General features: G+C 34.8%; 1 protein-coding gene across 1 annotated transcript in view; it reads left to right on the plus strand.

The window, feature by feature from the left end:
- The first annotated feature begins 1,136 nt into the window (after positions 1-1,136).
- The window catches only part of CNGB3 (cyclic nucleotide gated channel subunit beta 3), a 175,905-nt gene continuing 152,841 nt past the window's right edge, over positions 1,137-24,200 (plus strand). Inside the window, exons 1-3 of the mRNA XM_036925101.2 lie at positions 1,137-1,247; positions 4,728-4,809; positions 17,539-17,665. Coding sequence (XP_036780996.2) covers positions 1,137-1,247; positions 4,728-4,809; positions 17,539-17,665 — 320 coding nt within the window. The remainder of the gene's footprint in view (positions 1,248-4,727; positions 4,810-17,538; positions 17,666-24,200) is intronic.

Raw genomic sequence — 24,200 nt, forward strand, 5'->3', positions numbered from 1 at the left:
AATAAATTGCTCCTGAGGGTATATATGAAATACATACCCTCTAAAGTGGTATTAATCAAATATGCTCTCTCTCTCTCTTATGGGTTGAATTGTATCCCCCTCAAAAGTTCATGTTGAAGTCCTAATCCCCAGTGCTTTGGAATGTGATTGTATTTGGAGAAAAGTAATTAAGGTAAAATTAGGTCATTAAAGTGGGCCTTTATCCAGTACGACTGTTGTTCTTCTAAGAAGAAGGACTTGGGACATAAACACAGAGTGAAGGTTGTGAGGACACAGGGAGAAGATGGCCATCTACAAGGCAAGGCAAGAGACTGGCAACAGGTCCTTCCTTCATAGCCTCAGATGAAACCAGTCTTGCTGACACCTTGGTCTCAGATATCTAGCCCCCAGAACTACAAAAAAGTAAATTTCTATTATTTAAGGTACACAGTCTGTGTGGTACTTTGTTATGATAGGTAGCAAACTAATACACTTCTTTGCTTAATTCTAACGTAATCATCATCCTGTATCTGATGTGGACATTTGCATTTAGGCTTTTGGGAATGGGAAGCAATATATCCCATTTTTTATTAGATTTTTCTAAATCCATTAATCTAATCAAATAAAATACTGATGGCTAATTTTAAAAAAAAGAGCCACAAAGGAAAAAGTATTTACCTCATGGTGTAAGACTAGGGATGGGAACTTTGGGGGAGTAAACTGTTGTTTATGTCATAAGCCCTTATGCCCATTTTTTTGAATCATTTGCATTTTTACTTTGATTAGAATTGGATCGATGGAAATAGGCAGGTGGATATTTAGAAAGAAATAAAAATAAACCAATGGGCAATGTGATCACATTTAAACAATTCAAATCAACAATAAAGTTTTGTTTAATCCTGCACTTATAAATTGTTCTCAGGGGCATTTTGACTCTCTAAAGTTCATAAACAGAATTCAAATCACCCAAGCAGAAGTAATTTGCTGCTCCTAATCCAAAGCCCTGACTAGCTAGAGTTGCCGCTAGGAATTAACCAGAACAAAATCCTGATTAAACAACTAATTGGCTTGTCTTCTAGTGAAAAGAAAAACAAAGTACATTTCTCTACATTGAGACACAGAGTCATAAAAACAGAAGATTTCGAAGCACCTTAACGATGTTTAAATTGCTGACAACAAAATTCAACACAGTGAAGCCTAGGGAAGAGGACGATGAGATTAAACAAGGTCCTGATCCAAGAAATCAGTCTCAGCGATCCACGAGACAGGTATGCTCCTTGCATCCCTACATCAGCCTTGATTCTCATCATTTCTTTCCCTGTAATGGATTTTAGTAAACACAGTATAAAAGATTGCTTTGAAGTTTTAATTGCTACCATCTGGGTCACCTGTTTGTCTTTGGGGTTTATCCCCATTATTTTATGTATACTATATTTTTTTTTCTTTAAAACAATAATAAATGTTTAGAAGACTATATTAGGGTTTGGAAAAGCCAAATAAAACTTCTTATTGCTGATTTTCACTTTTACCATCAGCCAAAATGAAATCATTTCTTGAATATTAAATGGGTTATATCATCTAGTTTCAACAAAGAATATCAAACATCCTGGTCTTAGTAAACCACAATTCACCAGTAATTTCTCTAGACCAGGGGTTCTTGATAAGGAGCAGTTTTGTCACTTGGGACAATTGACAACATCAGGGGATAATTTTGGTTGTCAGAGCTCTTAGGGATGTTACTGGCATTTAGTGGGTAAAGGCCAGAGATGCTGCAGATATCCTAGAATGTACAGGAAAATGCTTCACAATGGAGAATTATCCAGTTCAAAATTTTAATACTGCCAAAGTGGAGGAACCCTGCTCTAGACAAATCTTTTCATAAGTTCTAGGTCTACTCATTGGTAAAATGAAAAACATACTTGCTTTGTAGCTTTGTTATACAAACTAGAAACAGTATATATAAAGCACATAACCCTGGCCTAGGTAAATAATGTCAAACTCTGTATCAAGGCTTACAGGACTCTCAAGATCCTTGTCTCTTCCCAAGTGATTATTATTGTTATCACTATTGCTAATAGCTTGTATTTATATGACAGATTTAAGTCCAAAGTGATAATTATATGGTTACTGTTCACTTACAACTCCCTGTAGAACAGTGTTTATGAACTGCTCCCTATATTTACCTAAAAGTACTACATAAGGTTTCTAGAGCAGTTATCGTTTCCCATTTAAAATTTAAGAATTGGATGGAAGATGTCAAGTAAAAGCAGGAGTGTACCTCAGGAACCAGAATAGCGTGGTCCAATGTTTCAGGTTCAAGTAAGGCTAAAATATAGAAAACACAAACAGTTCTTAATATTGTCCCTGGAAAATTTGCCTTCCTTTTCTGATTAATATTAACTGTTTTTGCAATGAGATTTGGAAAACGTGCTTAGCATTGCTTCATGGGAGTGCCCTTGTCTTCTTTTTAATTTTTCTACAGAATAAAAAATCCCACACTCTAAATCTTATTTACAGATTTTAAAATTTATGGAATATCACAAACATGGAGCTGGGCACTTCCTTTCAGTTAGTCTTACTGTGTTTCTCCTTGGGTATATCACTACAATGATGTTTAACCCATAATTATCAAGATTATTTTCCCACAGAGCACATAAAAATAGCTAATGGATTTTTCTCTCAGAGAACATAACAGTTAACAGCAATTACTATATGCCAAGCAAGATGCAGTCCCCTTCCAAGCACTATTCTCTTGAATTGTCATTATAATCAAGGGTCCTGTTATAATTTGCTACTAACACACAACTGACAAATGGCAGAGCCTGGATTGGAACTCCATTCCAAATGGCTTCAGTGCTTGAGAGCTATACCTCTAAGCTATACTGCTTCAGAACAGAAGGAATATTAGTTGAATCAAATGTCCAAATACTTTTCCCTCAGGAAAAAGGAATGTTAGAGAGAAGGCAAAAAGAGCAGAAACTCCTTAAGGGTTTGTCTTTACTTCAGAAATAGTAATATTGAAGACAGACTAAACACAGGTAGAGCAACTCTTGGATATATCCCATGCCATACCATAATTATATGTATGTTAATCATGAAGTCAGCTGGCATCACATTGTATCTTAAAAGTCAAATTTGTAGAATTATTTGCATTTATTTTATCCAATAATACATGAGTAAAGGAAAAAGTTTTTCTCCAATTTAAAATATGTTAAATGTTAAAAGTGACAGAAAGTTCAAGTTATATTTTTCTCCACAGAATATAACCTTTTTAAATGGCACTAAAACAACAAGTTTCTGAAGTACAAATAGATTATTTGAGTCCTATAGGAAAATATCTATGGATGAATAAATCAATTTACAATATTTTTTAAAGTATCATTTAAAGATTTAATTCTCAAGCCAAAATATCATAGGTGATTCCCATTTGTCAATAACCAATAAATCAAGAACTGCAAGCTCAGACTATTCCAAACTCTCTCTTGTACTCTAAAGTAAGACACTATTCACATAAATCTTCATTTGTATAAACAATAAGACTATACTAGAAGAGTTTATAAATAACATCATAACTTGATGTAAAAGTACTTGATTGAAGTCAGATGTCTTTATCACTACTTCATAATATATTCAGGGATCCATACCTTTCTAGCCACTTAATCAATTTCCTATTCAATAAGATAAGAATAATAACAGCTGCCTTGCCTAACATATATGGTTAGTTACTATGAGGCTTAAATTAAATCATCTGATTAATTTACTTCCCAGTTCAAAATGTTTCTGACATACAGTGCTTATAAATAATGTCAAACTCTGTATCAAGGCTTACAAGACTCTCAAAATCCTTGTCTCTGCCTGCTTAGCTAGCTTCATCTTCTAACACTCTATTCCATCCAACCACTTCTACTTTAATCTCCCTCCACCTATATTCAATCACACCTTTGGCTTTTACTAAGCATGCATCCTCTCCCTGGAATATTTTCCTTGCCTTGTCCATCTGGAAAACAAAAATCTCATCTTGATTTGTAAAATCAAGAGTCATTTCCTTTTTAATAGTCTCTTCCCTTCTACTCCAGTGGAGTAGATCACTCCACCTTTATGATCCTCTATAAACATTGTCTCATTATGTAAAACATTTCTTTCCACTTACATTTTTGTATGTTTGTGCCCCCTACTAGAGTGTGAGCAGCTTGTGAGCCAAAGTTTATATGTTTTAACTGTGTATCTTACTTCACTCTGTCCCCATAGTAACTTCCTCACACACACACTGGCCACTTGCAGTGAGACATACCTATATTACAAAAGAAAGCTTAGATGCTTAGATAAATGATGAGGTAGAGACAAATGAAATCATGGAGAGCAGAGAGCTATGAGTAAAGGAACTAAACTGCTTTGTTCTCTGCATCATTTTAAATTATACTACTAGAGACCTAGACTGGACCAATATTAGGCTGTGGGAATTAAGGGCCAGAATTGGGAGGGATATAGGCTAGGGAGACATAAGTAGCCACACTAACAAAAACAGGGTGCCTGTGGTCTACAAGCTGCAAGGCTGATTATTCAATAGTAGAGCCAAGAATATTCACTTAAGTGAGAGAATGATCATTTTTATTATGTCATACACAAATGACCAATTTTAATGAGTGGCTTGATAATTGAAAAAGTGGTAAGTAAAAAACTTATATTTTACATTCAACATCATTTGTGTATAAATTCATCACATACAACCTCTACTGTGTTTCTCAAAGGGAGAAGACAAAAGTGAAAAGAAATCTCTCAAACCCAAGATGACACCAGTCACTTCTGAAGAGTCACACACCAAAATACAAGGTCAGAACTCAAATCTGTAGGGGAAAAAAATGTATGATGCATATTTCTCTTAAATGTGTTACCTCATGAAATGCTTGTCCTGGCCTAGGTAAATTATTTAGGGTCACACTTGAGAAAATCTGAAGATACGAATATTTATAAAAACATTACTTCTTCATTCAGTCAGTTACTCAGTAGATACTTTTTTATTACCTACCATGTGCCAGGCACTGGTCTACAGACTAAAGATACAGTGGTGAACAATATGGGCCATGTCTGTGTTAACATAAGCACATAATGGACAATATAATTTCAGATGAGGACATAAAACCAATAAAATAGATGTAGATTATACATGTGTAAAGGTTCAGTGCTCATCCCTCTGCTCTTCTGCCTTTAAATTCTCTCCACTAGAAATTTTATCTACTCCTAAGGCTACCACACTTGTTTCTACATTGATGGTGACAAATCCATAGCAGACTGATTCCTTTCTGTAGATCCCAACTGAAGGAAAAATAATATATTCCCCCACTGAGAGGACATTATAAAGATACTGATTTTTCCCTAAATTAATTTATTTTTCTATTTTTTATGATCTTCTCTACCCAATTTCAACATTATAATTTTCTTTAAAAATATTAGGGGGAGAAAATTCACTTTAGCTTTCTTGATTTTACTTATTTATGTAACAATTCTGGGTTTTTATTCAGATTAGAGTGTAGAGAATACTTAAATGTCCCTAAATGGATCAGCTGTCTTTCTTCTGCATTTTCATCTCAGCCAAGGTAGCAAAAAGTGACTCCCAAATAGTCAGCATATACTTACCTGTGAAAAAAGAAAAAAAAAAAGCACACGTTCTGCAAAAGTTCTTCCACATGAACGCAATTTAATATTACCTTCCCATTGATGGCTAAAGCTTGGCTGTTCAATTGTTAGATTATCTGATTCCAAATACTGAGTACAATGTGTCACTGAAAGAAGAAAACATTTAATAATCATAAGGCTCCATTTCTGATAAAAGTTCACACACATAAAACTTCCACAGATAATAAGACTCATATACCAAAAGGATATAATGAAAAATGTTTTATCATCAATAGAAGAACATTAATCAATCTTGAAATTTTTTCAGGAGAGGAAGATTATATCTAGATTCTGTAAATTACATAAGAATTTTCATTTCATACAATGAAATGTGGTTAATAAACAGAGGTATTGAGGAAGACAGAAACAGTCCATGATAGAAATCAGATCTACACAGCCAAGAAAAGTGAAAGAAAAATAAAAGACCACAAAATTATCAAGATAAGTCAAACTACAATTCTATTTTACTATGAGTTATTTTATGATAGTGATAGTTTAAAATCTACAGTTTTTCTCCCATAAAAATACATCCTTAATAGCATGAAACCAAGGATCACATCTTTGGGATGACAAGTTTATTCTTCCTTGTTACATTTTTTTCAAAATGTATTTGTAAGCTTAATTTTTCATAACTAGTCTTGTGGAAGCTTCATTTAACAGATGAGCTAATTGAGTAGAAAGGGAAAAAATAGTCTCATTTAAATCTGTATACTGAGCATGCCTCAAAGACTTTAATGTGAATAACACTTCTATTTAAGATATTTTGTTTTGAAAAAGCAAAATTATTAGTGTTTAAAGATAGCCTCTTATATGTGCTTGGTATTTTTATGTTCTTCATTTCAAAACATGCAGGTGCAATGTCACAGTATCTGCAGATGTTGGTTTCTGATTATAGAACCCTTATCTTCTTCAAAGCATGGTTTAATTTATATCTGCCATAGAAATGAAGACCATAATACATTTTGGATTCAAATAAAGATAACTTTCTAAAGTCCCCTTTTGTTTATAGTCATCTTTCGTAGGTTTCTACATCATTTATATTATATGAAATGTTTCCTTAAACAAATGTTTTGGTCCGAGTAGAGGATATATAAATGATTTACCTAGTAGTTTATGATGCTGTAAAGTGACTTTGAATGGAAATGAATCAAACTTAGGTGCCCACAGCTCATGTGGTATGGTAGTTTGAATAATAGACCCTTAAAGATGTCTACACCCTAGTCCTAAAACCTATGAGTTTGATAAAAGTATTTAAATTAAGAGTATACATGTAATTAGGATATCACATTGTTCTTAATCCATAAAATATGTAAAAGTGCACATTAATCCATACATAGTGGAAAATTAACAGTAAATAATTCTTATATGCAAATAAAAGATGAATCTGAACTTAAAAAAAATTAAACTTAAATAAATAAATAAAACCTATTAGTTTGTTACATGGGGAAAAGAAATTGCACACTTATAGTTATAAAATAAATAAATCAGGGGGATAAAAGGTACAACATAGGAAATATAGTCAATAGTATTATTGCCATAACTTTGTATGGTAACAGATGGTTACATCATTTATTTTGGTGAGCATTTCATAATGTTTATAATTGTCAAATCATATTTATTGTACACCTGAAACTAAAATTACATGTCAACTATACATCAATTGAAATTTTTTTAAATTTCTGATATTATTAAGTTAAGGATCTTGAGATGGGAAGATTATTCTATGTTATCAAGGAGGCCTCAATGTAATCAAGGAGTCTTTATAAAAAGATGAAAAAGGGTCACAGGCAGACCCTTGGATGGAAGCAGAGGTTGGATTGGTGCACTCTGAAAATGGAGGAAACGGCCATGAACCAACTAATACAGCATCTTCAAGTTGAGAAAAGGAAACAGATCCTCCTGGAGCCTCCAGAAGGGAGTGCAGCCCCTTCAGATTTATTTTAGACTTCTGACTTCCAGAACTACAAAAGATTAAACCTGTGTTCCTTTAAGCCATTAGATTTGTGGTCATTTGCTACAGCGATAGAAAATTAATGCATACAGCTTTCAAATATTCCATGCTTTGGCAAAAATATGAAATTGAATTTTATTCCAATTAATCATGTAAATCTATGATGAAGGCAGTATATTATACTAAAAAGAGCACTGGTTTTAGAGTTTGACACCTCTGAATTCAAATTATAACTCTGCCATTCACTAACTTTGTGTGACCTTAGTCAAGAAATTTAATGTCTCTGAGACTCGGCTTGCTCATGCATAAAATAAGACTAATACTTTCATTACTAGGTTTAGGTACATACTGAATTAGTTAATATATGTAAAGCATTTAGCATAAAGGTTTGTAAATTCCAATGCTCATAGAAGTCTAATAGCATAAAGGACACTAGTGCATGCCCTGTCTAATGAGGCCAGAGGCTTCTCAGATCCAATTAATAGCTGCCATTGTGGGGCTGAGGGTTAGGAGCTGCCAGATGTTCCATCTTCAGTCTAGAAAGTCTGCAAGTACAAATTTTAATTTGAAATCTCCCATTTCTTAAATGTTGACTTATTTGATGTTCAAATATCCCTTTTTTAAATTACTGAAAGAAAAACTGAGTTCTTGTCAAATTGAGCCCACACGACCAATTTGTGACATCTAACCAACCACGTGGTAGGTGCTTGATATTGTTCATCCCTATGAACAATGACAGCCCTAGACAAGATTCTGAATCCAGGAATGTTTTTGGTTATCCTCTGACTCTTCCGTTTTCTCTTCACTCATGACCTCCATCCCATACATTGTGTTGCAAACAGACCACAAGTGTAGTATCCTCCCTGGACCTCCTGTGCCAAATAGCTCTCCACAGCCAGGACCTCTAGGTTCCAGGTATAGCATATTTGTAGATCTGTAGAGCTGTCCTAGGCCTTTCCAGTCCCCCACGTCTATCCAAACTGACCTAGGCTATATCTCAGCCAACTCTTAGTTTGAACAGAAATCTAGAAAACTAGAACTGTTCAAGAACTAAAACTGATAAAAAAATGAAGCATATTGATTGTTAAGATATAGGGAGAAAACAAAAAGGGAAAATCCTAGCTTGTTTAAACAGGAAACCACCGTTTAGTCTTTGTAGTAACAACTTATTTGATTTGTCTTATATGGAATAGGAAAATAGGCAGACTTCTCTATTAAAATTTAATTTATAAGAACCAATAAAAGCATCCTTATATAGATCACTGAGCTTGACTGGCATGCATGGGAGATACTATGGCTAATTTTAGTAGTATAGTCCACTCCCTAAATTGTCAATCCTATTTATCAGCCAAAGGATAAGGTGGGAATACAAGAACAACAGGAAAAAAAAAGAATGAAACTTTTTAATCAAAACTATGCAAGCATATTTCTTTGCTTCATCCAAAAAGAAATAGCCATATATAGTAAACAATTAGAGTTATAGAACCTAATAAGAAATACTTTTCCAAAGTGACACCTGATGTGATGATGAACAAAAGAAGGAGAAATGAATAAACTTGACATGTCAAATTTCTGAAAACTTAGTCTAGACAAAAGATAAATATGATATACTTAATAGTTTGAAATGATGAATATAGTTTACCATGTGCTGCTTTGACAATGTACAGAAACATACTCAGGGCACCTTCCATTGCAAAGGCTTATCATAAGAAAACTATGTATAACTGTAATTGAAAAACTGTTCAAGGGACAGAGGCAAACCTAGGAGCTAATTACTTTCTCTGCCTCTTGCTCACAGTCAACAAGGCTTCATTTCTCATGACTGCTGTGTTTCTCTCTGCTTATCTCCTCTGGACTGCTTTCACTCTCATCTACTCATTTCCCAGTCGAAATTCTTGAGAGAGCAATCTGACTGCCTTAGGTAACAACTATTGTTCCCATTGAGCAGAGCCCTTTATGCCACCATCCAGGTCACCAGCCAACTACAAATGGGCTGCCTTCTTTAGGTCAGGCACCCAACTGTGTGCATAATCATAACCATTCCTCCATATAATAAAGCAGAGAATTGCCTCACTGAAGACAGAGAGGTGGGGAGAGCTATATCAGCTAACACGAGAAGTTAAGCACAGAAATCATACTCTATTTTAAATACCAAATAGAAAACCAGACTCTGGCATAAAATTCCTGTTTCCACCTGGTTTTTAAACTTTTCTTTTGATAAAATGCCATACTTTTTGTAGCTTGCATGATTTAAATACTTGCATAATTCAATTAAATCAAACTATATTTCTAAGCTTCTTCTGCTGAAGAATGTAGCTGATATTTGGGAAACTGCATTTTGCTTTCCTGGTCTGAAACCCTCTTAAGTAAATAAGAGCCCTGCATGCTCACATATCAATGCTGTGCCAACTTGAAATAGTAAATATATACATTTTTATTTTAAAAAGATAATTTATCCCCAGTTGACTGGTGGAACACTTGGTGTTTATACTGCAGTTTTTTCAAATGTAGTCTTTATCTAATCCTTACAGAAATGCCCATACAAAAGTATTTCTCATTTTATGGATGAGGAAACTGTTATAGAAAAGCAACTTATCCAGAGTCACCCAGAGAATTAGTTATGTAAGAATTAGAGCTCTCTGTCTGGTACCCAGCACGGGTAACTTACCACATTTCTTAATTCCTCTACATAAAATGTATTCTCTAGATAAATTAATCACAATTAAAAAGTCCCTGAAACTAAGCCTAACATTGAGAACAGGATCCCTCAGTGTACACAGTACCAAAGCTACCTTAGATGCACCTGTATTCTCTTTTGTATGTTGCTTTGTTTTTTATTTGTGATCATGTATCTTGAAGCAAAACAATCTGCCTAAATTCAAAAAGCCCTTCAGGATTTTCTAGCACATTAAATCTGACTAGACGACTGCTAACCTCTAACCCAATGCAAGGACCCCAACCTACCTTCCTTAATGCAGGGTCTAGCTTCCACCTGTATTCTTCCTCACAAAGCCATGTCTAGCTGCTGGACAAGTTTAGTTCTTAGAATTTGGGGGTTTTGTTTGTTCTCTTTTTAAATCACTGAAAGAAATTTTGTAAATCCCATTGATGGATCCTTCTTCTGCCTTCTGGAATATATGAAATAAATCTGTTTTCTCTTCCATGTGACAGCCCTTCAAAGAGTTTGAAATAACTGCTAGGTCACTAGTAAGCCTTCAATACTTTGGCTAAAGAACCTCAGTTCTTAAACCATTCCTCCTTTGGGATGGTTTCCAGAACTCTCACCTACTCTCGTTCCTTCTCCTCTGGATTTTTTGTAGATTGCATGAGCACTGCTTAATATAAAGTATTCCATTTTTCTATTCTGAAATATTTGAAGGCTCTCTTTCAGGTGTCATTTTATATGCATCACTTTAATGTTCATCAACTTCCCCTACGCCATTTGACAATCTACAAAGATATAATAAAATTTCAAATGTATTCGAAGTGTTATAATTAAAATTATTCTAAGAACTTTATATATACAAAATAACCATAAGCCAAGTCAAAAATACAATCTTAGGTGCCACGGATAAGATTGATCATGCATCTCTTAAAACTATGTTATTCATTATTTTATATCCAAATGTTCATTCACTAAGATGAAAGTAGTAGTATCATTTATGCATCTAATCAAAGTAGTCAGACCTAGTCTTTACTAATTCATCTAACACTAGTTACTCAGGTATTGTTGGTGTCTAATAAAAGGAGTTTTGTTTTTGAGACAAAGCCCACATTGTATGTGGTGTTTTAAGAGTTAGAAATTCAACCAAGTGATAGCATCACACACACCAAACATTCTAACCAATTAAAACATTTTCAAATCTCCTTTTTCTATCTCTTCAAAAAAAAGCTAACCGAACCAGCACCTAATTCATAACCTTATTCCTAAATTAGGTTCGTTCTTTGAATTCCTCCTTTTACAACAATTATTTCATGCACTGGTAAAGAGTGGAAGGTTAATGGCTTTCTGCATCGATTATTTCCTCACTTGAAGAGGAAAGATGTTCCACACCTGCACAAGTCTCTTCAGTGTGCAGCTACAAGGGGGGCCAGCAGGTGGAAGTATATCACAGAAGCCCAGAGGGAGAAGCTGCCAGGCTGAAGACAGAATCAGTCAGGTGTGGGCACAAACTCAGTACTCATCCGTGCACATTCAATAAAAGCAGCCATATGAGAACACTTTGACTCCAGAATTTACTATCCGCCACAGGCACACATTCCAAGGCAGAATTTGACCAAGTGTACTGATGAGATCTGGCATTTGCTATGCAACATTCAAAGAGCACAATTGGCAAAAAAGACTTCACTATTCATTTGGGCAGCTACAAAGAAGGGAATCCTGCTGTCCATGTGTGAAGTTGGGAAGTACAATGGGCAGCTGACAAAATTTCACTTGGATGCCAGAGCAAAATTTGCCATGAATTTTAGGTTTCTCTTTCATGAGGAAGATGATGCAAACAATCTGACCGTCTGTTCCCACAAACAAATAACATACTGCATTGATAAAAAGACACCCACACTGACTCTGGTTGACAGGGATCCTTTGTTTTTAACTCTTCATGGGTATTTTTTGAGTTGTTGCTATGCTTTGTATCCAAGAAGGGGCAATAACTGGTTTCTCATCTTCATCAATAAGCTATGACTGAAATTTTATTTGTAATTAAAATGCTTACCAATAACACAAATTAGACTGTAATTAATTTCTAAATAACTTAGACTTGTCATGCTGGAGGCAATATCAGCTTAGAAGGTCTTGGCAATGTCTAGAGAACACCTAGTGAACTACAAGGATAAACAAATATTCCTTACTAGAGTGGAACAAAAGAATTATCACAGAACAGTTGGTCATTTAATTTGCACTAGCAGAAAAGCAATACTGCAAATGTAATACATATGCTATACCTTGGATGAGCAATGGAAGTATATGATGCAGCTTATATTCACATACCTTTATAAGAAATAGTCAATAAAAGCCTCTGAAGAAATACTGTCTTACAGATTCTGCTTGTTTTATATTCATAAGTATTTTTTTTCTGATTCTTTGACTCATATTCCATGCCACTTTTCTTTTTGGGGCAGATGTTCCAAGCAAACAAATAACACAATGGTTCATAACCCTTTTTTGGTGCAGACTCCTTTGAGGAGCTCATGTTAACCTTAGATCCTCTCCATGTAAAAATGCAAACTCAGAACACAGTCTCAAACCTTCCAATCCATGAATGCACTAGACATCCATGGCCAGAGGTTAAGAAGTCTGCTCTAAAATATCTTACAATACCTGCCCCAGTGTTTGCGGATATAGGAAAAGGATTTGGCTGTCTCTTAGGCAGCAATATGTGGCATGATGTCAGAGATCTGAGAAGTGATTTTTTTTAGTTGAATAAAGAGAAATGGGGAAATATGGCTTGACCCAAACACAAAAGGAAAATAGATGCTTTTCTCATTTCTACAAAATCCTCTTAGTACAAAATGATATATTGAAAGTGCTATCTTTTTACTCTGAAATCTGATTGATATCAATAAACTCACTAGTGTATTACATTTTCTTGCATAAAAAGGACCCTATCCTACAACTCTCAGTAAGATTTCTTACAGATGAAAATATATTACCTGAAATATAGTCTTCAGAGTCCTTTATTCAAGGACATGATTACAGTGAAACTCCCTTGTGTCCCAAAAAGTTCAGGAATTTGGGTTTTTTTCATTTAAATGTAAAGAAAATATACTTATTACTGTGTTTCCTATCTTCTAGCCAAAAGTACTATAATTCCAAATAAAGATAGATAGGAGATACATAATGAAGAAAATATGTCTTAGGAAATCCACATTCTTATTCATAAACTTTTAAAAACTATAAAGTCATGACTCAGTTTTAAGACTGCCTTTATTTCTGAAGAATGTTCCTGAAAGGTTTAGTACACTGAAAGATTTAAATGAATTATAGAAATTTTCATATTAAATGATTTGAATGGTGAAAACTTTGTAAAGTAAGGGATAACCCCCTGATAGATCATTTCTGCAAATCCAGATTTTACATAGTGGATTGGCTTAAGTTTTTAACATTACAATGTATTACAATAAAATAAGAGTTATGATTTGGGCCTTGATTTCAATTTTCTAAGCATAGTACATCCAATTAAAAATAAATTAGAAACTGTGGATAATGAATAACCATTAAGTTGTGTTCACTGTATTGCTTTGCTCCTTCTATGTTTTCTTTTTATATTAAGTAATTTACTTTCATTAAAAGCTTCTCTACGATCCAAATATTTAGCAATGAATTGATCATTCTCTGCATAAATTACAATTTAAACTATATTAATTGGAAATTGTATTTGTAGACTTGAAAGGAAAAATTTAATTTTTGAACAGAAAATGAAGCTAGTTCATATTAGTTTGTGTTGTTTCTTCAGGAAAGAAATCATTGCTAAAGATGATCCACCAAAAACAAATATTTGATTTCATTAAAAAGTAGAAGGCAAAATTCTAAAATAACATCAGTGACATTATTTCTGCCTATTTTATTTTTCTGGATTTTATGATGCATCGATTTCGGCCATGTTACAAATATTTTAGCAGAACTGAAAATATATTTTGAGTGATGACTTGTTATTAATCTCAGCTTTTCTAATTCCAAAAAGAAATGTACCAGTTGAACTTTTTCATAATACACCAACTTCAAAAATATTTTTCATCAGCCTGAAGAGTCTGCAGGTTAACTGCTCCTGTATAAGGTTCTATTTTGTTAAGCTGGAATCCTAGGCAAGGCATTCCTGAGAAAACTATTCTGATAAAACAAGAAGCATCTCTGTAACTTACAATGTCTATATAAGTGTGACATATGTTCTTATTAAGAGAAAAAGAGAGTCAACACACATCAACAGAATCAGAAACGAGACAGGAAACATCACGACGGACCCCACAGAAATACAAAGAATTATTAGAGAGCACTATGAAAACCTATAAGCTAACAAGCTGGAAAACCTAGGAGAAATGGACAACTTCCTAGAAAAATACAACCTTCCAAGACTGACCCAGAAAGAAACAGAAAATCTAAACAGACCAATTACCAGCAATGAAATTGAAGCAGTAATCAAAAAACTACCCAAGAACAAAACCCCTGGGCCAGATGGATTTAGCTCGGAATTTTATCAGACATACAGAGAAGACATGATACCCATTCTCCTTAAAGTTTTCCAAAAAATAGAAGAGGAGGGAATATTCCCAAATTCATTCTATGAAGCCAACATCACCCTAATACCAAAACCAGGCAAAGACCCCACCAAAAAAGAAAACTACAGACCAATATCCCTGATGAACGTAGATGCAAAAATACTCAACAAAATAATAGCAAACCGAATTCAAAAATACGTCAAAAGGATCATACACCATGACCAAGTGGGATTCATCCCAGGGATGCAAGGATGGAACAACATTCAAAAATCCATCAACATCATCCACCACATCAACAAAAAGAAGGAAAAAAACCACATGATCATCTCCATAGATGCTGAAAAAGCATTCGACAAAATTCAACATCCATTCATGATAAAAACTCTCAACCAAATGGGTATAGAGGGCAAGTACCTCAACATAATAAAGGCCATCTATGATAAACTCACAGCTAACATCATACTGAACAGCAAGAGGCTGAAAGCTTTTCCTCTGAGATCGGGAACAAGGCAGGGATGCCCACTCTCCCCACTGTTATTCAACATAGTACTGGAGGTCCTAGCCATGGCAATTGCACAAAACAAAGAAATACAAGGAATCCAGATTGGTAAAGAAGAAGTCAAACTGTCACTATTTGCAGATGACATGATATTGTACATAAAAAACCCTAAAGACTCCACTCCAAAACTACTAGAACTGATATTGGAATTCAGCAAAGTTGCAGGATACAAAATTAACACACAGAAATCTGTGGCTTTCCTATACCCTAACAAAGTACTAAAGAAAGAGAAATCAGGAAAACAATTCCATTCACAATACTATCAAAAAGAATAAAAAGCCTAGGAATAAACCTAACCAAGAAAGTGAAAGACCTATACCCTGAAAACTACAAGACACTCTTAAGAGAAATTAAAGAGGACACTAACAAATGGAAACTCATCCCATGCTCCTGGCTAGGAAGAATTAATATCGTCAAAATGGCCATCCTGCCCAAAGCAATATACAGATTCAATGCAATCCCTATCAAATTACCAACAGCATTCTTCAATGAACTGGAACAAATAGTTAAAAAATTCATATGGAACCACCAAAGACCCCGAATAGCCAAAGCAATCTTCAACTTCAAGCTCTACTACAAAGCTACAGTAATCAAGACAATTTGGTACTGGCACAAGAACAGAGCCACAGACCAGTGGAAGAAATAGAGACTCCAAACATTAACCCAAACATATATGGCCAGTTAATATAATGTAAAGGAGCTATGGACATATAATGGGGAAATGACAGTCTCTTCAACAGATAGTGCTGGCAAAACTGGACAGCTACATGTAAGAGAATGAAACTGGATCACTGTCTAACCCCATACACAAAAGTAAATTTGAAATGAATCAAAGACCTGAATGTAAGTCATGAAACCATAAAACTCTTAGAAAAAAACATAGGCAAAAATCTCATGGACATAAACATGAGTGACTTCTTCATGAACATATCTCCCTGGGGCAAGGGAAACAAAAGCAAAAATGAAAAAGTGGGACTATATCAAGATGAAAAGCTTCTGTACAGCAAAGAACACCATCAATAGAACAAAAAGGTATCCTACAGTATGGGAGAATATATTCATAAATGACAGATCTGATAAAGGGTTAACATCCAAAATATATAAAGAGCTCACACACCTCAACAAACAAAAAGCAAATAATCCAATTAAAAAATGGGCAGAGGAGCTGAATAGACAGTTCTCTAAAGAAGAAATTCAGATGGCCAACAGACACATGAAAAGATGCTCCACATCGCTTGTCATCAGACAAATGCAAATTAAAACCACCATGAGATATCACCTCACACCAGTAAGGATCGCCATCATTGAAAAGACAAACAACAACAAATGTTGGCAAGGTTGTGGAGAAAGGGGAACCCTCCTACACTGCTGGTGGGAATGTAAATTTGTTCAACCATTGTGGAAAGCAGTATGGAGGTTCCTCAAAAAACTCATAATAGAAATACCAATTGACCCAGGAATTCCACTCCTAGGAATTTACCCTAAGAATGCAGCACTCCGGTTTGAAAAAGACAGATGCACCCTTATGTTTATCATTGCACTGTTTACAATAGCCAAGATATGGAAGCAACCAAAATGGTCCATCAGTAGATGAATGGATAAAGAAGATGTGATACATATACACAATGGAATATTACTCAGCCATAAGAAAAAAACAGATCCTACCATTTGCAACAACATGGATGGAGCTAGAGGGTATTATGCTCAGTGAAATAAGCCAGGTGGAGAAAGACGAGTATCAAATGATTTCACTCATATGTGGAGTATAAGAACAAAGGAAAACTGAAGGAACAAAACAGCAGCAGAATCACAGAACCCAAGAATGGACTAATAGTTACCAAAGGGAAAGGGACTGGGGAGGATGGGTGGGAAGGGAGGGACAAGGACAGGGAAAAAGAAAGGGGGCATTACGATTAGTATGTATAGTGTGGGGGCATCACGGGGAGAGTTGTGCAACACAGAGAAGACAAGTAGTGATTTTACAGCATCTTACTAGGCTGATGGACAGTGACTGTAATGGGTTATGTGGGGGGGAACTTGGTGAAGTGGGGAGCCTAGTAATCATAATGTTCTTCATGTAATTGTACATTAATGATACCAAAAAAAATTTTTTTTTAAAGAGTGACATATGTTCTATTTATGTGCTGTTTCCTTTCCATAGATAAAATCTCCAAGAAAAATTCACTCAGAGATTTGACCACAAATTTTGAGTCTCAAAATCTAGCAGAATCAACAGGAACAATGCCAGAACAGATGGAAATGGGCACTGGGAAAGAAGGTTTAGTCAGGTAAGAATTCAATAAAATACATAATACCTGTTGAAGATATTGCTCAGACTGCATTGAAAAATTCAAACACCTGTTCTTGACTTCAGCAGAGCAAACGGCAGGAGAACTCCAATAGCCACATAACACAGGGAACTGGGCCAGAACTATGAGATTCAGTTCATTGTCCCTTACCAGCTTGTCATACCCCCAACCAGGATCTCTAGGCACCCATTTAACTATAGGCCAAATCACACCAACAAAAACATTGCAGTCATATTCCTGAGTCATTAATGTCATCATGGAAACAGCCTATATATTTACTAGGCATGAATTTTTAAAAGAAAGAATTGAAGACAATGCATGATTCTTCTCTGATTCACAAAGAAATAGCTATTCCAATTCCATAAATATTTTATTGTTTAGGAAGATTGATTTTTATTTCTTTTCATCTGCTAAAGAGAGTGTGGCATGATAACTAAGAATAGTTACAGAAATGGGAAACCCTTATGCCTCTGAAGGAATACAGCTTTATAAATGCTTCCCACAAAGGTATTGGAAATATCTCAAAAGAGATGGCAATTTCAATGTGAATCAGTGAATCCACAATAAAACCCAACTAGGAAGCTGTTCATTTTGTCACTTCTTGGCATGTTATTATGTGCCTGCTGATCCAATTTGAATTGCTTAACTATAGTTCATTTAATTGCAATAGGCTTATGAAACAATAAAAGTGTGCTCTTCTTATTTAACAGGAAAAAAGTTAACAGTACATATTCCTCTCCCTGAACCACCCCCCATCCCCACTTCTCTCTGAGCAGCTCCTTTACTGTGTTAAATCATGTGCTATCAATAGGAGTTACCTAATAATCTAGGTCCCAGAATGCATTTTCAGTAAACACACATTTGGCTATATATGAAAATAAACCCAAGCTCACTCTGCCACACACACAAAAAATAGTTTGACAAAAATTAAACCTAACATATAATTTAGACAGAGAGATGTTTAAACTCGGAGGTAAAGACTAGAATCTTACAACTGAGTAATGACTTATATTATTTCTATAACTGTTGGTGTTTACATTTGATTTGTTGTTCTAATAGTAGGTTGTTACTATCTTCACTCTACAGATAAGCAGCCAAGACAAAGAGAGGTTAATTAGTTTGCCTATGCTAATAGGTCAGCTCAGTCAAGATTAGACTGCAAAAGACTCAGATTCCTGAGTGAAAATTTTTCCTCCCTCCTACTAATACACTCACCTTTAATCAACAGCTTAACCTTCTAAACCAATCTGTCTTTCTACCATTTATTTTAGTATACTTAATTTTTTTGTAATAACCAGGAGGGTAGGTTTTCAAAGGACTGAAGTGGAAACCATAATTAACATTATTTTAACATTAACATAACTAACCATATACATTCCCAGTATAGTACTTTTACTCTTCTAAAACATGAAAATGGAAACCTTTCAGTTATCCAGAAAATGGGTCAATCAGTATATCTCAAACACACAAAGCTCCTTGGTATGACCTATAAAACTATGCCTGCCCTGTCTCCCACTTGTTTTTACCTTGTTCTTTCCTAGCACACAACTCCTCTCCCACCTTCCCATCTCTCTGCTCTAGTCACACCTGTCTTATTTCAGTCTCTCACACTTGAGCATTGATTATTCTCTGGAATAACTGATTATTCATTCTGCAATATAGGCAGTAAAGTAGCTTGAGAATTACTGACCAGCTGAGTAGACCCAAGTTTGCTTAAAGCTCTTGTTTTTTTATTAGCTGACGGGTCACACACTTTTGGGGGGATTGAATAAAAACCAGTTGCATTGAAGGAGCAACTTAAAAGGGTCACTAGAAGTTCCAGTGTCACTTTTGACTAATATTACTGGGAACCCTAATGTTCCAGTACCATGTAGGATTTAACCAAAGCTTTCCTGTTTTGATTTTATGGGTATCAATGGTATCACATCTAGAATCCTAGGAAGCAGAGTTGTTGTACATCACTAGAAAATATCAATGATAAAATAACTTCCCATTAAAAGTGTTATTTCACAATATTCTCAATAAGTAAACATCATTTTAGTCTTTGCAGTTATTAAAAATGAACAACATTAACCTTGCAAGGCCAGGTTTTAAAAGGCTCCTTGTCCTAGAAAAACATTAGGGGTTTGATTGATTGCAAGCACTAAATGCTATGTAAGTGATGGATTTTTGCCTCAATTTTTTGAATTTAGAAAAAGTAGGATTATTAAAAAATTAAATGTAAAAGTAGGTCCCTTATTCTAAGTGCATTTACATTATCCTCTGGCCTAAGCCCTAGGTTGAATAAGGATTATTTGTCTAGGCTGATCAATAAGTATTGGGGGAATGCAAATACATGTTGTGGGTTTTGCTGTCTCTGTGCGTGAAGTGCAGTATGATATTACTGATTGCACTTTTACTTTTGTCACATGCAGAAGATGGGCAGAGATTGATACCAAGAGAACCAAAAGGATATAGATAGATAGATGAGAGAGAGATGTAGATATAGAGATAGATAAAGAGATTTATTATAATGATTATAGAGGCTAAAAATCCCAAGATCTCCAGTCAGCAAGCTAGAGGCCCAGAAGAGTCAATGGTGTAGTTCCAGTTGAATCTGAAGGCCCAAGAACCAAGAGAACTGATGGTGTAGTTCCAATCCAAAATCTGGCAGGCTCAAGACTCAAAGAGCCAATGTTTCCATTTGAAACAAAGGCAAGAAGAGTTCATGTCCCAGCTCAGGCAAAAGGAAGTTCCTTTTACTCATGGGAGGGTCAGCCTTTTCGTTGTATTCAAGCCCTTGATTATATGAGGCCCACCCACCTATTATATATAATTCCTAATTATATTAGGAAGGGCTGTCTGCTTTACTCAGTCTACAGATTCAAATGTTAATCTCCTCCAAAAACACCCTCACAAATACACTCAGAATAGTGTTCAACCAAATAACAGGGCCAAGACAAATTGGTACATAAAATTAACCATAACACCATCTCCATTATCCACATGAAGAATTGAAACTCTATAAACCTTAGTTTTTCTGATGCTAAAATGTAGCCTCTTCTTAGCATTTTACACTGCCCTCTCACTTCACCTGCAACAGACTGAATATTTGTATCCCCTCAAAATCCTTATGTTTGAAACCCTAAGCACCAATGTGATAGTGTTAGGAGATGGGACCTTTGGGAGGTAATCAGATCATGAAGGTGGACCCCTCATGAATAGGATCATTGTTGTTATAAAAAGAACCCTAGAGAGCTCTCTTCTCCTCTTTCCACCCTATGAGGATACAAGAAGAAAAGCCTGCAAACTGGAAGAGGGCTTGCACCAGATCCCAACCATGATGGCAGGCTGATCTTGGACTTCCAGAACTGTGAGATATAACAGTTGTTTTTATGCCACACAATCCATAGTAACTTGTTACAGCACCCCAAACTGACTAAGACATGATCTAGCCCAGCCCCACCCTCTTTTTCACATAGAGCCTCTATACTCTTAGGTACACATAATAATGATCTTCTTCTTCATCATCCTGGCACAGAACAGAAAGCCTAATGTTAACTATTTTCAAAGTTGGGTACCTTATTTAAAAAGTATTCCCTTGTGGCCTTGTCTCAAGTATTGTTTTGTAAGGATAAAAGAGTATGGCTATATATTTAAGTCAAATTCACATATCTCTTTAGCTTTTTATATAAACACAAAAAGAAGAGGTGAATGACATTTACATTATTATTAAAAAGATATAAATTTCACTTCTGTGATTTTTCTTTTCATCCAACCCTCAATAAGATTTTAAATAGAGCCTAAAACTAATTTTCTAGCCATAGTAATAACACTTATCTCAATACATGTCAGCCCACGAGAAGAAATTTTTCAAGATTATCCAAGTATTACATATCCACATTTCTGACTGGAATCCATTTGTATTAAACTAGCTTTCTTTTTTTTATTCTGTCTTTTCATATCCTTTCAAAACATTTTCTAAATTGTCTATTCAGGGAAAAGGGGCAAATCTTTTTCAAAAAAGCAACCAATTCATTATGTTGTCAGATGAACTATTTAGCTTCTGAAAGTTACGGGATTCACCCCTGGAAAGTCCCTTTGATGCCATTTGTTCATTACCAAGAAAAATAGCCTGTTTATCTCAGGCATTCCATCTCAGCACATTCTTATTTTTTAATATAAAAAGCTGTATCTTGATGGACCCTAATAAATAGCAAGCAAAAGATGTGTTATGCCTGGAAACATCAACTAGCCATGTTGGAAAAGGAGACAGAGTTGAATGGCTTATAAGTTAAGTGGTTAAATGGTGAACAAGCAAACAAGTGAAACATTCAGTGCCTGTGACTGGGGTGCTCTGCAAGACTGACTTTTACAGTATAGTGTATGATTTTTCATCACCACTGCTACCCATAATGCTGAGAAGGGAGGTTATTTCTATGTATAGTCTTCTTTGTTCATAATAGCAATCAGTCTCTATTTGGGTGGTTTTAAAATAGGCAATCATTTCACAGCAGGAACAATGAGAACAGAATAGAATTCATTCTTATCAACACTCATATAAACGCTGCTGTTTATTGTCTTACAGCTAGAAAAAGCAAAAATCACTGCAGTAAAGATACTTAAAAATCTATATGTGACTTTATAGTTGAGATAGAAAAGGAATGTCAACCATCAAGTTTAGGAAAATAAAATACAATTTCTACCTCCATGATTTTTAAGCTTGTAAACAAAAGGAAATCAGCTACACATTTGCCAATTTTGTGGAATGCATAGTAAAAATGATACACTATCACTTTTAGCCCCAAATTAAAATTTCCCTCTATAGTAAGCAACACTTTGATATTAGGCATTGCAAACACTTTTAACAACAGATTGGCAGTTCATTTTTAATAATGATTCCTAACTTCTATTTCTAGCAATATTGTAGACTAAACGTTTGTAGAAAATTCTTGGGGAGAATGTAATTAAAAATACAGGATAAAATATAAAACCTACATTGGAATGCATGCCTGAGCTTGTGGAAGATAAATTCTATTGTTAGAAAGTTTCAAGAACTGGTGTTTGCTCTGAGGATTTATTCCAAACTCTTGTGGCCTAGATATGAGTTAAAAATGTGTCATCAGAGAGACAAAACTTGGGGTTAAACTAGACACAAGGATGGGTTGGAGACTCCATAAAGCTAGGATTCCAAAGGGTAACCCACTGGAAGGTAAACTATCCTCCAGAGAAAAACAATAGGAATAATATTTGTCTTAGTCCTGGCTCTGAGTAGAGAAAAAAACAAAAACAAGACATTTGAAATGGGAGAGGGAACAGGAGAGGAGAGGAGAGGGAGGGGTGGAGACGGAAGGGAAGGGAAGAAAAGGAATTCTTAACCATAAGCCAAAATTCAAGTAGATCTGGAACCAGAATCCCTATGACATCTACATCCTGAAAAAAAAAATGAGGCCAAAATAAAATATTTAAAATAGTTATATTGAATAGCCTAAAAATCTACCAAAAACCAACTCAATTTGAAAGAAAACAAATTTTAAAACTAGGTCTCAAAGTATTCCCACAGATGAAGTTCCAATGAACATGAATTCATAATCAGAAATTATTGAAAAAATGAAATAAATCACTGTGAGCAAGAAAACAGAAACAGACTTCACCATCAGACTCAATATCTGTAAATGGTGAAATTATCAAAGATAAAATATAAAATAAGTATGTTAAATATATATAAAGACATAATGGAGAAGATTGGCAGAGGAACAAGAAATTATCAGGATTGATAAGACACTTTTGCAAACTAAGCAGAACATCTAGACATAAAAAATATAATCTCTAAAATCAGGAAATCAATGAACTAGACAACAGACTAGACAAAGAGTCAGTAAAGAAGAAATTCCCAGAATTCCATGAAGAGAAAAAAGATGGAAAATAAGAGAGACAGATTAAGAAGCAGGGAGAACACAATTGATGAATGATGATAATGCTCAGATTCAGTAAGCCAAATAAATTCAAATAAAATAAAATGGATTAACCCTCAATATATTCTAGTAAAACTTAAAAGTACAAAAGACAAAAAAAAAAATCTCTAGCCAGAAAGAAACTACTACCTAAAATAGGACAAATAAACTAATATTTGACTTCTCAACAGTAACAATGGAAACCAGTAGGCAGTAGAATAGCATTATCAAGATTCTAAAAGTGATAATCAATCTAGAATTCTATGCCTGGAAAAATTATTCAAAAATAACAGTAAAGTACAGACATTTTCAAGCCAGCACAAGTGAAGCGAGTTTAGAAAAATTTTAATGTTTTCTTCAGGGAAAAGAAAAATTACCTGAGGAAGAAAGGCTCAAATTGTAGTAATTAAAGATCAGTCAGGAAAAAAACAATTTATTCTAAATATTTCAAGACAAAAGTAGTTAAATGGAAGGAATTTGGTAGTTTAAAAATTGTAAGGTTTAGGACTGCAAAATTCAAAAGTGGAGATTACAATCCAAAAATTAGGAAAGTACAGAAAGTAGCTGTCAAAGCCACAGCT

This window comes from Manis pentadactyla, chromosome 3 (genome assembly GCF_030020395.1).
Source record: "Manis pentadactyla isolate mManPen7 chromosome 3, mManPen7.hap1, whole genome shotgun sequence".
Lineage (NCBI taxonomy): Eukaryota > Metazoa > Chordata > Mammalia > Pholidota > Manidae > Manis > Manis pentadactyla.